At 39.7% G+C, this 14,988-nt stretch overlaps 1 protein-coding gene and 1 non-coding gene across 2 annotated transcripts; both read right to left on the bottom strand.

Annotated features, from left to right (window-relative positions):
• Positions 1-110: 110 nt before the first annotated feature.
• Positions 111-11,666, bottom strand: shrprbck1r (sharpin and rbck1 related). The gene is made up of 14 exons (XM_018693123.2): positions 10,963-11,666; positions 9,692-9,866; positions 8,364-8,441; positions 7,772-7,913; positions 7,572-7,662; positions 7,117-7,438; positions 5,947-6,047; positions 5,536-5,706; positions 3,948-4,108; positions 3,354-3,465; positions 2,653-2,832; positions 2,213-2,311; positions 1,763-1,906; positions 111-1,537 (listed from the first exon to the last, which is right to left on the bottom strand). Exons 1-14 carry the CDS (start codon positions 11,236-11,238, stop codon positions 1,457-1,459), a joined length of 2,133 nt encoding a protein of 710 aa, XP_018548639.1. The 5' UTR covers positions 11,239-11,666; the 3' UTR covers positions 111-1,456.
• A 1,066-nt stretch (positions 11,667-12,732) lies between these two features.
• trnar-ccg (transfer RNA arginine (anticodon CCG)) lies at positions 12,733-12,805 on the bottom strand. The gene has a single exon. It is a non-coding gene; the product is annotated as a tRNA-Arg (tRNA).
• Positions 12,806-14,988: the final 2,183 nt, after the last annotated feature.

A 14,988-nucleotide genomic window follows, 5' to 3' on the forward strand; every position in this document is an offset into this window, starting at 1 on the left:
TTTATAATTTTGATGTCTTAACTGAGGTAATGTTCTCCTTGTTTTGTCAAAGAAAGGAAGGTCTTACATTCACTAAACTGATACTGCTAAAATAAAACATGCACAAAGAATTTGTTAGCTTAAAAGTTATTTATTATATTTATTGATCATTAAGGCACAGCGGAACATCAGCAACACAGTGCTGTCATTTGAACACAAGTAACAGTGAAGAGTTATTCATGGCTTCTCAGTGTGGGGCAGTAGTGTAGTTGAGGACATACTGTGATAGGAGTTCAGCTTGAACACAGAGTGCTGTTTATGAGGATACATGCTCTTATCCTGGTTAAGGTGATGAAGTTGTGAAAATTCATTATAGTCTCAGAATAACAAATTCTTACGTGAATTAGAAAATATTCTAAATATCAATATGGATACAAAGTTTTCACATTCCATTAAAAAGCAGTTAAGTATGCCAGCTAATATCACTATATGCACCCTATTATATTATTTGAGTTTGGTAACAGGAATATGAGCTTATTGACAAAACGTGTTTACATGTGCCTTCTCTTACAGAAAATATTCAAGTACTGCAATGAATATTTGACTATTCATCAATACACTTTCCCGGGTACTGATGATGTCACCACACAATACTAAGCTGGTCAGCAGATACGGTCTCTGTGACCTCTCCACACCTGCACTTTGTGTCAAATACGGAAGCATGTGAGTGACAAACAGAACGCAGTCTTCTTGCACTCTAAGTCAGGTGGTTAACAACAAAAGACTGACAATAAGACATATACTCATTTCAAACTTCTTTGGTGACAAGGCACACATGCAATCACATTATCACAAAGACACAAAACATTTACCAACTATATATAACACTATATATATAGTTGTCTAATCTATCTCAATGCAGAAAATTGCATATCAAGGACACAACAGGGATTCTGTCACTTTTCCCAGAAAATGTCATCATAAACACTCTGCTACAGCTTTGTGCACAAGAATAAGGTCACTTCAGTTTAACTCTGGTATGTAACTACCAAAAACAGAAAACAACAACAACCTGTATTGCTACATTTGCAGTGCAATAATTTTAAAGGCACCACACACAAAAACCCAAGACTGCATACTTCTAACCATACTTTCAGTCAGATGTGATAATTTCATTTGTGCTTAACACTGAATTGTTAAACTGACACAGCTTGTGTTTCCTTGTTTGCGAGAGGCAGAAATAAATGTCAACATATTACTCCTGTCATTCTTCAGATTATTTTGGCAGTCAGTGATGGTTAGAAATTTGCTGAGAATGTATCCAGTTATAACAAGCGGGATGCACTGTATGTAACAATCCTGCACAGTCAGTTGTAGCTTTTTATACGACTCAGTCCTCTTTTCCCTATTTCAGAGTATAGTTTGTTTTAACTTCAGTCTCTCGTTCCCTTCTTCAGTCTGAGTACTCTTGAGTTTCTCAGTGGCAGTTCTGACATTTAGGATGGCATTTCTGATTGTTGACGTTGCAGCGACATCCTCCACTGGTGTCTCCAGGACCCTTAGATAGACAGAGAATAAAAACTGGAAAGATGATAATCACATTCTTGGGGAAACAAGAGTGAGAGGAGAAAGTGTATGATACCACCATTCAACAGAGGTAGACCATCAACAAAAATATTGGCTCCTAAATCACTGTTCACAGATCCAGAGGGTGTAGGAGCCATGCTTAAATTTGAAAAAAACAAAACAAAACAAACAATTATGCAAAAGAAAGATCTCTTACCCTAGGCCCCCAGCGGGGCCCTCTGGTTACCCAGCAGATCTCAGTGTGACAGACAGTGCAGCGCAGCCAATCACATCCATCCCTCTTCTGTACAATGATGCCACACTGGGGACAGTGCATTGCCTCTCCTGACTGCACGAGAGTCTGTTTGTGAGACAGAAAGTGGGTGTATGATGGAGAACAAAGGTTAAAGAGGAAGAATGAGAGGGTATAAAAAGAATATGAGATGAGAGGGTGTGGTAGTTTCGGTTTGATCTGTATGCACAAGGAACACAAAGCCCAATCTGTCACTGGATAATAAATATCTCTATACTATACTCTGTACCACAGATAAACTGTATTAATACTGTACCTGTGGAAGCACTTCCAAAAACAGAGATTGCTTAGAAAGAGATCTTTCTATTTCTTTTACGGCCATAAACACATTAACAAGAACCTGTCACAGCTCACCTTGAGTAGATGTGTTGTCCTTCTTGCAGCAGAGTCATTTATAGCACGGGCTGCAAGATCATCCTGGTATTGCTTACAGTTCATTCCCTCATGGATAGACTGAAGAAACATAGAAGAACAAAAATAAGATGTGTGTATTTAACTTCAAAGTCTTCTAATGAGTAAATATAGACACATTTCTGTCTGTAAACAGCAGTTAGCCTGAGGTGACTAGACCAATTAGTAAAATGTGACTTTCAGCTGAGTAGTTTCACTTGCTTCTTTCAAAGGACTTATTATTAATGATCTCTGACTGATTGATTAGTCCATGAGTCAAGCTTTACCCTGTTATACTATGATTAAGCATATGTTTATATGTCATGTATTAACCCTGAGCACACCAAGACAATTCCCAGAAACTATGGAAGTAAATAATCAAATGCTGTATTATTTGCAAATACCTTGCAAATCAGGCAGTTGTGTTTCCCACAGACGGGGCAGTGGAAGACATTGACTGTGTCCTCGTACACGCACCAGCCGCGACAGTCCGGAGTAGCACAGTGATAGCTGCCCTCACAGCGGGACTCTGCCACTGACAGACCTCTCTGAAGCCAGCGCTCATACTCCTCTGCTGGCACCAACTGTACAGCAGTGAAAGAAAACATAGTAACAACAAAGTAACAGGTATAATCTGATTTACAAATACAACAAAATAAAGTGAACACAACAGCAATGAAACATTATTTACAGACCTTTTACACAGTCTTTGTGTAGTAACTGGCTGTCATTTCAAACCCTTTTTCCCACAACCCACTTAATGCCTCATACAGAAGATAAATTAAAACCACTGCCTGTCTTCATCAGTCTTGGTTGCATCACAGTTTATTGGTTAACATTTAGCAGCTGTATCCGAGATGCCTAACTGTTGCTTCTCCACAGCTGGAGCAGCTAAAGGCTGCGCACAGGGAGAGAAGCCAAACACTGGGATGAATACAAGTAGCAGAGCAGTAGCTCTGACTTCTTGGCTGGAACTGACAGTGCTGAAAGGAGCTTTCCTTGCTAAATTAAAACATGTGTAGATTTTAATATTCTGATGCTTCTAGATGCTAATACTAACTGCTAATATGCCAGGTAGACAAATACATTTGTCGGTGTAACTCACAGCTCTGATCTCCCTCTCCTGCAGGGAGCAGGCACAGGAGTATGTGTCATCTCTGTAGGGACAGGACACCTCAGGCTCTTCACTCAGCATGATGACTGAGCGTAAACACTCTCTGGGGACGCACACACACACACACACACACACACACACAGACAGGTTTGAATCATGGAGAAACATCCAGGATATTTAATCAGTATAAGAAAAACTTACTCCTAATCTGTGTGTCTATTGCAACATGACTCCAGAAGTAACTGCCTGAATAAGAGAAACTTCATACAGATTGGAGAGGGACCAAGAACATCAGTAGGCTACTGAGCACAAGCTGACACACAGATACAACAGTGTAGCAATACACAATTTTTTTTATATTTATGCAACCTTGCATTGAAAAACAGACCTCTGCTGACTTGGCACAAGGGTTATCAGTGGAAATTGTCGGTGACTGATCAGACAGCACAAAGGACATTGCATGAAGTTAACTTGTATGACTGTGACTACCAAATACGTCCCCTGACTTGATTCCAATACACCACTAATCTCACTAATGAGATTAGTATCTTAACTCTTTCCTCCTCCCTGCCTCCTGATTCTTACCTGCAGAAGCAGTGAAGACACTCCCTCAGCAAGACCCCCTCTCCAGGTTGCAGGTCCACATAGCAGATCCTACAGTCCACAGGCTCTGGGTTAGGCACCAGATCATGGCCATCCGTCATCACCAGCTGAGCATAATTCTCCCTGCGCTCTTCCTCCCTTGCCTGAGACAAGGAGTGGTGTTGTTGGGGTGGGTTGGGGGTGGGGTTAAAGGTATATTCCAAAAACATCTTCTTTTCAGTTTTTGTAACAGGGGTGCAATAATGCATGAAAAATACTGCAGGTTAAACTTAGAAACTTTTCACAGACACACACATGTACAGGCATGCTTACACATGCAGACACAAATTGTGTACAAACATTTTATTATGTGTATCACTCAGTATATACAATTAAACAGTGACAGTGCAAAATTAACAACTTGGGTATTACATTCAATTTAGTGGCAACCTCTGCCCATTATGAGTTCAGTAAAAAGCCACTCTATGTGAAAAGTCAACAGTGATCATGATTATCCAGCTGGATCATCAGTACAATGAAAAAAGTCATTTGTAGTCCAATAATCAGAGCCTGATTGATAATCATCACCAGGGCCAAACATTATCATTATTATATGTTTATATGACAAAAAACATATTTATCATTTAATAAATGTAAATAGTAGCCTAAGAAGATTTGATCTTCTTTTTTGCCATATCAGTGTTTGCACATTTTCATATAATGTGAAATCATCTGTTCTCATACAGTTTCTTTACTGTAGGTTATCATGAACATGCAAAACACAGGAGACAGGGATGCATCTATACCATCACTTGTATTGCTTATTTAGCCAATACTTGGTGGAAGTAAGGCTTACATAGTCGGAGGTAGTATCAATGCATCTCAAATATGGTTAACCTACATTCAACTTCAGAACAGAAATAATAGTACCATATGCTTTCAATTCAAGCATATATGGAGACATGCACAGAGACATGGGCTTGAACATGATGATTTCTTATGTGATCTAGAAGTGAGTGTTTGAAGAGTGCAGCAAATTAGTGCTGCACTCTTCAAACTGTCTGTGAAAAACATAAATAAACACTGTGTGTGTGTGTGTGTATGCCTGTGTGTCTGTGTGTTCAGTAGTCCTGGTCCAGGTTATACAGGAGTGAGTTGTTTTGAGCCCCAGCACTCCTCAGCAGCTCTCTTCTCCCTTTCTCCTTCAAAAAAACAGAGACAGAAGAGAAGAGAGTCAACCTGAGAGAGCCTGCAAGTTTGAATTCAAATGTCAGCTTTGAATTGATTTCATACTCCCCTCTCATTATTATTTTTGTCAGTATTTTGTCCAATTTTGAACCCTGTTTTGCCTAACACCTTTCTTTTCTTTCTTTTTAAAAACATTGTTTGAACCAGGTCTGTTTAATGTCACCCTGCTCTGTGAATGGCATGCCAAACTCTATTCCTTGAGGCATATGCCAAAAATAAAGTTTTATCCTACTATATAAGGGTGACACAAACTGTTGTTGCATGCATGCATGCATGCAGATGTATAATTCTATGTGTAAGACTGTGGGTGCATGATACGCTCCATTGTGTATGCATTTCCTACCTGCTGGTACTGTCTGATAGCCTCCTTCTCCTGCTGGATGCGCCTGAGTTCCAGCGCATCGGGTCTGTATCCCCCTGGGATGACGTAGCTCTCAGGCCGGTTTGTACTGCAGATCTCACAGCCAGGCCGGGTTGGTTTGTTAATGTAAGTGCAAGAGGGGCATGACCAACCCTGAAACACAGATTAGTGCTTTCATCTGTTGCTTTCACTTGCCTTGTTGAGCTTTGCTATTTATCTTTCAGTACATGTGTTCTTATGTATTAACATGTGAGAAACAGCGTTACATGCAAGGTCTGGCTTATCAAAGGACATATTTTGTCAAAGCACTAACAGTTTCAAATACTTTGTGAATGAAGAAACACTATACCGCAGCATATTACAATACTGCCATAACTGCTGGCTATGTATTACCTGGGTGGAAGATGTGCTGGGGCTCAATGCTTCATTGAGTTGAGGCATCTCTAGGTTGATAAGATCTCTGATCTCACTGACGTTTCCTCTCTCTGACCCACCTAAAATTTACAAGCGGGGGAAAAAAGTCCATAAATAGCAACCTGAAACGTGTGGGTGAATGTGAGTGCCCATTAAGTAGTAGCTAGTGTGTGAATGTTTTTCTATCGCTGTGTTATATAACATTTGATACATGTAATATATGCAAGTGCAAACCCTCCAATATTAAAACTATTCTTTGTCAGAGGTTACCACTTCCTGTTACTGTCATTCTTTAGTTGTTTTTTTTTAATCAAGTAGAAATAAGACAGAGATAGCGCTCTGTTGTCTCATGTAATATATTATGTTAAATAACATTAGGGTATTACATTTATACTACAGTTTTTAACAGGTTTCTTAAATGGCTATGTGCATTTAAATGTGTCTATTCTTACATTTTCCATTACTGCACACTTATATTACAGGTATATTTCCACTACATGGGCAGTAATAACATAAGGTACAGATACAGCAAGAGGCAACGTCTGAATGGAACAATTATTTTTTTACATTCAGTTTTGGTAGAATTAAACTACTGTTGTTACAACTAAAAGGACTGTGGTGTGGCGTGATGCATATTGTAACAATAGATTTGACCACATTGTATTCTTCAGTACAAAGTTCAGGTTGCTGTGCCGATATGATGGTTTTGGGTGTTGTTGCAGTATTTGATTTCTCTTTCGTGGTACACTATAAAGCACTGCTTGTTCTTTGTGTTGTACAGTGGCTCCAAACAGGTCACACAGATCTCCAATGATTAAAGCCTAAGTCTCAAATATCATACTTTATGTACAGATCTATATTATAACTTCTGCTACTACTACTTCTTTCTGATTCATTAAAAATGTTTTCAGTTGTGACATCTGAATAATGTATAAAATGAAACTGAATCCCATCAACTCAGCTGTACGGTATGCGTCAGCAAGCTGTTTTCAGTGGCTCCTTAAAACCATAGTAAACTTGAATAAATAAACCAGTGGATTAAGATTTTTCATGGGCATTAACAGTGACAAGAAACAAATAACACTGGTTTTACAATTTATTGTGCAATAGGTGCATCTATCAAACCCACATACTAACGCCCTCACTCACCAGTGCTGCTGCCGGTATGCAGTTTTGGGGGCAGGGTGGTGTATGGCCTCCGGTCCTGAGATGAGGGGCCATTTGCAGAGGTAGAAGGCAGGGGAGGGGTGGGGAGTGACAGTGATGGAGGACTGAGGAGAAGGGCACTCTCCTGGTCCTGCTGGAGAACTTGGAGCGTCAAGCGAGCATGACGGGCTGACAGGAGGTACAAGAAGGCCGTGTCACCATCCTGACGGACGCCGTATGAGCCGAGAGAGCGCTGGTTGGTGCACAAGCACTGGCCAATCACCCAGCGCTGCACCCGTGGGTGAAAGCCATACTCGAGAAACATCTGAGGTGGTAGAAAATGAAAGGGAGCAAACAGGAGAAAATGACGGTGAAAGAGAGGAACAACTCCACAGTTAGTTCAGAATAACAGTGATATTGTGACAGAAAAATTAGGAGGAGGAACATTCTTCACTAACCTGCTGTTTCAGTGCTGCGGTGGTCATATGAGGGTAAACTTTCACAGTGACACAACAGGATGAGGAAGAATCTTCAACTACAACAGTCAAACTGTTAAATAATATGAAATACAAGCCATTAGCTAAGATCTATATTACACCTTATAATAATGTAAAACTGTCAGTTGTGTTAAAATCATTATTAATAATCATGTTCCTACTTGATTTCAGTGTCTTCATAGTCCTTGACAAAGGGTTGAATCTTGAGTGCAGCATGTTGTCGAGCGAGCGTGGCAGCTATGACGGAAGCAGACTGCATGTCACCTGCTTCTATGGCCCGGGTCAGCTCTATGCAGGTGTCCTCTGCAGTTGGATACATATACATATACATACATGTACAAGGAAACACAGACAAGCCCACACAGGTGAACATATATCGTAATTTCCAGACTATAAGCCGCTACTTTTTTCACACACTTTGAAACTTGCAGTTTAAACAATGATGCAGCTAAATTATAGATTTTTACAGGCTAACGAGCTTCATGGATGCAAAAACATTTATACACCTGCGGCTTGTAGACAAGTGCGGCCTGTATATGTACTTTTTTTTTTCTTTTTAAATTTAGTGGGTGCGGCTTATAGTCAGGTGCGCTCAATAGTCCGGAAATTACGGTAATACAGACACGCCTGTGCAGAGGATGTTTCTACTACAGAGCTAACAATGAGAGAATGAATTAGTGAATTAGTTACATCATATCTATAAAAAGATCTGATAATAATTTAGATTAAAAGGATGATGGTCAGTGTACACACCTGTTTGTTGCAAAGCTAATGTGTTCTGAAGATGGAGACCATCCAGGGGGCACTGTGGACCATTGTCCTGAGGGGCAGCTGCCGATGACAAATGTTGAAAACCAGACAAAATCATTTAAATAGAAAACACAAGAAAGAGGCCAAAAAGAAACATTCAGCTTTTCCACATTCAACAAAAGACCATTTGTACTGTTCTGTCTGTAGCTATAGACTTAAATGTAATTTTATTTATGGATTCATTTTTTGTTGCATCTTGTCACAGTAGGGTCATATTTTAGTAGAAAATGCAGTACTGTGGGGTGTGGGGTGTCTGTGCTGTGTCTATAGCCATCTGAATGAGACACTGGGTGCTCATCTAATACATCTCATACACAGTTTAAAGGGTTAAGTTAGACCACAACTACAGCAAGAAAAACTCCTTCTCTGTCTTCATTTACAAAGACTTAAAGAGATCAGTTGAAATAAAGGCTTCTGTGTCTGGTGCCACAGGGCTAATTTGTCTATCTCACCGTGACTCCCAATGGTTCTAGTATAAGTCTGTGTTATTGTCTAACATGTTGTGATCCTCCCAGACTAGAGAGGAAATACTGTATGTCCTTTATGCATGTCCTACGTCTGTTCTCAAGTTCTCTCTCAGCTGGTTAAGCTCAGTTCACCTACAAAGGGAGATTCCCAGGGGGAGGTTCCTACAGCAGCACTTTCAGCTATATTAAGATAGTTGAAAAATAAGGGCCTGGGGTTTGTGTTACAGCTACAGCTGCTGACTTTTACAGACATCTATAGCTGTGAACTGCACAATTCAGTATAAATATAATTGTGATGTTGGTCCACAGCATCTTTAAAAGATGGTTTCCTGCCTTTTTTTTTTTTTTTTTTTTTACATGTATTTAAGTTTTTCACTTTCTGCCATCTCTCTTTTCTTTCTTCCACATACACAGGAAAGAGACAAAAAGGCATATTATGTAAGCAAGCTCAGACCAGTTTGTTGAAATTTCCTCTAAAGCCAAAATATGAAGATTGGTTACAGTGGTTGAAGTTGATGCTAGTGATGTTGCCAAGCATGGACCGTGTCAGTGAAAAGCTCTTCTGTTCAAATAAATGAATAACTATCTGTCACACTCATTGCGCACAAGCTAAGTTCACTACAGGGTAAATCAATTCCACCACTTGAGAATACACAACAAAAGTGTCTTACAATATTTTAAAGTGGGTTTGAAAATTTGGCCGCGTTGCAAGAGAATATTTGAGCTCTTCCCCGCCTTTCTTCTCCGGCTGCTATCTAACATTTTTAACAGTAATGTGAGTACTTTGTAAGATAGGTCGCTGACCTCTATGTGCTTCTCTTAATGATGACATCATGACGGTAGCCCATTCATGGGCCTCCTGCTCACAGCGGAAGTTAAAGCTGATGCGGTCATGTGGAGGTGCAGCCAAACTTAGCTCGTGGCACTTTGGCGACTTCACTTCATAGTTTACAGTCCTCAGATCAAACTCAGCAATGGTCTGGAGGAAGAGGAAAAGAGAGTGAGAATGAGAGGAGATGGGGTGGGGCGAAATGGGGAAGGTATATGAATCATAGGTTACATTATGCCAAAATGACAAATACATGCGTCACTATGTGTGTGCACATGGTTTGGTAAAAATGATTTTAATATTACATTATACTGTAACAAACATGAATGCAGATACAAAGTGTTTAAGTATGTAATTAAGACAATCTCAAACAACAGAATTAATATGTTAATTAATTAATTATATTTACATTTATAAAAATGCAATTAATGGAAAATGAAAAACAATTAAGTTGAATCTAAAACAGCTGCAACAAAATACCTAAACATTATAAACTCTGAAAGTAAGATTTATTGCAGACCTTTTGTATTGGATTACATCAGTTTTAGTTTAGTCTACTGTACTGTGCTGAGTAATCACAACAAAAATGCAATTACTGAGATGAATAAGGCCTCTGTATGCAACTTCTCCAAGAAGTGACCAGTATTCAAGGACCAGTTGATGATTTCAGACATGATAACCTTTTTATATCAGCATCCTCAGAAGGATGTTGTAAAGAAAGTAACTTGAACCTTTGTTCTCTCAGCCAGTGATTTCCAACTCAAGGGTTGGGAGGCCAAGGGGTCAGAAGCTGCACTATTGTATTTTCTTTGTCTTGTTATTGTTGTGAAATACTCAACAGCTTTACCTCTTCAGGCCTGTACAAATATTCATATTCAACATGTTGAGAAATCAAACACTCTAAAGGGGGCCTGTACTGAATTTTAATGTCTACATTTTTTCACTATACATCTGCCAAAATGGATGCGTCTAAAAAGGGAGCATACAAAAGGCACATGAAGAGTGAGGGGTAAGTAGGCGCCCATAACTCCTTTATACCCCCCGAGCCTTCTAGAGGGTGAATCCAGCCCTGCTAATAAGCCAGAAAGGTTAGGGGGCACTGCTATATATAAACTCAAGTTTGGCTTTACTCCACCATATTTTCACTCATCAAATTCTGCCAGTTATTATGCAGTCATGAATCCTTCATGAAACAGGGCGTTAAAGACACATCACAACAAGCCCAACACTGCTGCTGTGAACTCACCACACTCCGGCCAGTCCCGCTGCTGTCCTGGAGCGACAGGCGGAATTCCCCGGATTTCCCCGGGTCCATGCTGAGCTGCAGGCGGAGTGACTCGTCACCTGCTCCCGGAAGACACAGCGGCCGAATACCAGAATGGCACACCGACACCCGAACCGAAATGAGGACGGTTTGACAGCCAGGTTGTGGCTGCGAGGCCCCATAGTGACTGGGGAGGGCGGCGGGCTGGTCCGGTGTGTAGCCAGGCGCGTGAGTCCAACCGCCTGAACTCAGCGACATCCTGTCAACAGACTCATGTAGAAAACAACCACAAACACACGGGGGTCCGCTGGGTTGTTTACGTCTTGTCCCACGTTGTTTCCTGCCCTTGATTTGCGTATCCTTTCACGATACTTCTCACATTGTATCTCGCTGTTAGATGTTTATTAGCCTCACTGACAACAGGAAGCAACTGCGTAGAGTCTGACAACTGTTTGGAGCGACTTCAAAAAACTACAGCCCAAGCTAGAGGTTTCACTTCTCTCTTCTTCCGTTTTCGTTAAAGCTCCGTTTTAGGCAGATTTAGTGTTTCCTTCTGCCCTCCAAGCATTGAGAATATCCTTCGAGGTGTCCCATAGCTTCCTAATGTCAAGGTTGTTGTAGTAGTTTGATAGCTGTGTGTTGTTGGTGCGTATGCTTTCACTTCGTATTGCGCATGCGTCGTCAGTAATGTGACGTATGCTGTTGTAATATTTATGAACTTTTTTTTGTAGCAGCGTGACAGATTAGCTTGATTAGCTCCCATGTTAGCTAACTTCACATTTAATATTTAAGAAATGAAGAAAGTTCAGTCTGAGGCATATATGTTGTTCCTGAGACTAGTGGTTTAAGTTTGTGGTTTACATACAGTAAGTGTATGTGCACATATTTGACCACAAAGGGGCAGCAAGGCATCCCATATAAAAAATACACGTCCTTCCCTCTCTTCATAATACTCCAGCTGAAATCTGTTATCTGAAATATGTGTGTATATTTGTACACCCTAAATGAGTTGACAAATCATATTTTTTTTAGGACAAGATTACTCATAACAAAGTAGTTTTACATTGTAGTATTGCTACTTTTACTTACAGAAAGCCTTCATCTTAAAAACCCTGTTCTCATCTGTTTTGACATCTTCTGGCTTATTTTTTATGATGCAACTTTCATATTTATTAAACATTAAAAATATATATATATATAAGCCTAGCACAAATGTTTATCAGTCCCAAAAACACATTTGTAGTTATTCTTTTTAAAGATTGTATGCTTATAAGTTACCATTACAAAAACTACATGTGTCCTACTTCATACAAGTAATACAGTACACATTAGGTGTAAAATAAGATGAACAAGACTTGTGTGCAGTCTGAGAACCCACCTCATATTGTTGGGTTGCATGGTCTCACACACTATTTATTCAATTTGTTTGGATTGTCACAAAGTCTCTGACTGAAATCTGTGGTGTATTTATGTTTATCATTCACATTATGTAGGAGTTACCAGTAACATCAAGGGTGGTTCTGTATGATTCAGGTGTTCCCAGCATGCACATAGCAGCACCTTAAAACTGAGTCAGCTAAATGAAATTCAGCTGTTCTTATTTACACTTGCGTTTTCCTATTGTATGGTGAATTAACTTGTGATCTGCATTTGAATTACAATGTAGTTTTCTTCCATTTTAACATAGGACTTCCCTTTTCAAAGGTATACAGATAACATAAGCTAGGAGGAACCATCCAGGTGATACTCACGTGACCCAGGTGGGACTTGAACCCACAATCCCCAGCTCCGGAGGCTGATGCCTTATCCATTAGGCCACTGGGCCACTGTAACAATTCATGCTCAATCTTATAGGCTCCCTTCCACTGAAACTGCATCATGACATTACACTGTATTTCCTAGTTGAAGGTTGAATAAGTGTTTACACATTTATTGTCCTTAGTGTAAAAGTATGCTATTCAGATCTTTAAATCCTCAGAAAACTAAGGACTTTTCTACCCTACAGACATGTGGGTTGGTACAGTGAAGCATTCATGTTTGAGGAACTAGTGATATTGCAGTCCAGATGCCTTTTTGACATGAATGAAAGCTCAACAGGAAATGCCTTCAGTGAAAGAGACTGAAGTTGACTTCCCAAATGAAGCTTTTTTAGGAGAGAGGTTAAACCAAACATGGTCAATGAATGTCCCAACCCACACACTGTGTAGGTCACGAATTATGAGGCAATTAACAAAATATACTGTAGCACAAAAGGGGAGTGATTTAGACCACAAGGCTTAGCTGGGTCAAGCTGTTAATCTTTCTGCAAGCTGGGTTTTCTCAATCAATACCACATTCCTCTGGGATCTCGTGTCCCACAGTATCAAGGAAATCTCCCCTTTAAACGTTATACATCTCGTTATTATAAATTTTAAGAATGAAACACCATAAATCAGTTATTCTGAATTAAAACACTTCTCTTGCTTGTAGCGTCATGATGCCTCAGAGATTTTACACACGGTGTGTGATGGAGCAGGAAGTCTGGCTGGTGCCACATGCTGTGACTTGACTGGAAATCCTCTGTTCATTCACAGAAACACAGATGACACAGACACGATGAAGCCAGTCAGTCAGGTTCTGATGAGACCATGAAGCGAGGCTGCATTATGATGCATTCAACCAGAAGTGGTTTTTTTTTTTAACACTTTGTAACATCAGAGGCAGAGAGAGCAAATTATATCATAGGTCAGTACCTGAGCATATTGTTCTGTGTTCTTTTTTAATTTATTTGTTTCTAAAATGCATTCATGGGCAACACCAGCCACATGGGGCCATACAAATTGTCCCTGAACGTGTTTTCAGCACACCACCAAACCTTACACTTCTATAAGCCAGGGCTTCTAGAAAACCACAAATCACAAACTCATGAATCAAATCTGCGTTATTATTTACGGATGTTTCCATGTTGTGGCGTGATTACACGTCCTCAGGTTGTTATCTTCTCATTACTGCAGCCGTATTCTGCATCATACAATCTGATCTCGTGCTATGACAAATGGACAACGGTTACCCTAATCTGTGGAGGAGAAGCAAAGTGCTGCTCCAGGGTGAAACTCTGTATGTGCACATGCACACATGGACACACATACACCCATTTGCATCATGTGCTACATAAGAAAATGATATCCTTCTAATACAGTATATTGAGTTGGTATAGATGAAGGTATTGTACACAGAAAGAGATTCACAGCTTAGCCACTAACTGTGTGTCAGGGGCCTTTTGTAATTTAAGTTCCTCAACATGTACAATACAAATGTTCACATATACACAACAGGTATATTGTTACTATTAGGTTAAAAAGTGACACTTCTTAGGTCTATAAAATATCAGAAAATTGTTAAAAATAAATACTCATCACAATTTCCCAGAGTGCAAAATTCTATCTTCAGACTGCTTGATTTATCCAACTACTGGTCCAGAACTCAAACATGTTCAATTTTACTGTCATACATTCATGTTTTAAAGGCTAGAACCAGCAAATATTACTAATTAGTTCAGCTCTACATCTCCTACATAATGTATTGATGTGGTTTTGTTAATATTACATTGAATAAGTAATGTAATCTTTCAGTAAAACGCAAAAGCTGAGAGGAAGCTGAAAGGAATTTAGATTTGAATTTATACCCAAAGCCCTTGCTGTATGTTATGCACATCTTAGGGTAAGCTGCTTGGTTACATTTTATCTTGACCTTTACAGTCATTGTTTTAGACCTGAAAGCATCTTTACACCTGAATACACTGGTGAAGTTCTTCTCACCGTAACCTCAAACTTGTGATTCATTGCTGTCACCTCTCAGTACACATGCACAGAGTGCTGTATGAATTCACACGCCTACGTACTCCTTCCTGAATCAGTTTGACATAGAGTCACTGATCATTCCAGCCTCAACACTAAGTCTCAACACTGTATTTCAGTATGGTATCACACACATTTGTATATCTTAAATTTATCATCTGTATCAGCTGTT

This window comes from Lates calcarifer, linkage group LG24 (genome assembly GCF_001640805.2).
Source record: "Lates calcarifer isolate ASB-BC8 linkage group LG24, TLL_Latcal_v3, whole genome shotgun sequence".
Lineage (NCBI taxonomy): Eukaryota > Metazoa > Chordata > Actinopteri > Centropomidae > Lates > Lates calcarifer.

What these genes read in the sequence shown, in the direction of transcription:
- shrprbck1r (XM_018693123.2), bottom strand. Translation starts at nt 11,238, where the DNA reads ATGTCGCTGAGTTCAGGCGGTTGGACTCACGCGCCTGGCTACACACCG. An exon ending in CCAGCACATCTTCCACCCAG is followed by an intron (nt 5,707 to 5,946) that starts GTAATACATAGC and finishes TCTGTGTTTCAG; the next exon opens with GGTTGGTCATGCCCCTCTTG. An exon ending in AGGAGAGGGAGATCAGAGCT is followed by an intron (nt 2,833 to 3,353) that starts GTGAGTTACACC and finishes ACTGCTGTACAG; the next exon opens with TTGGTGCCAGCAGAGGAGTA.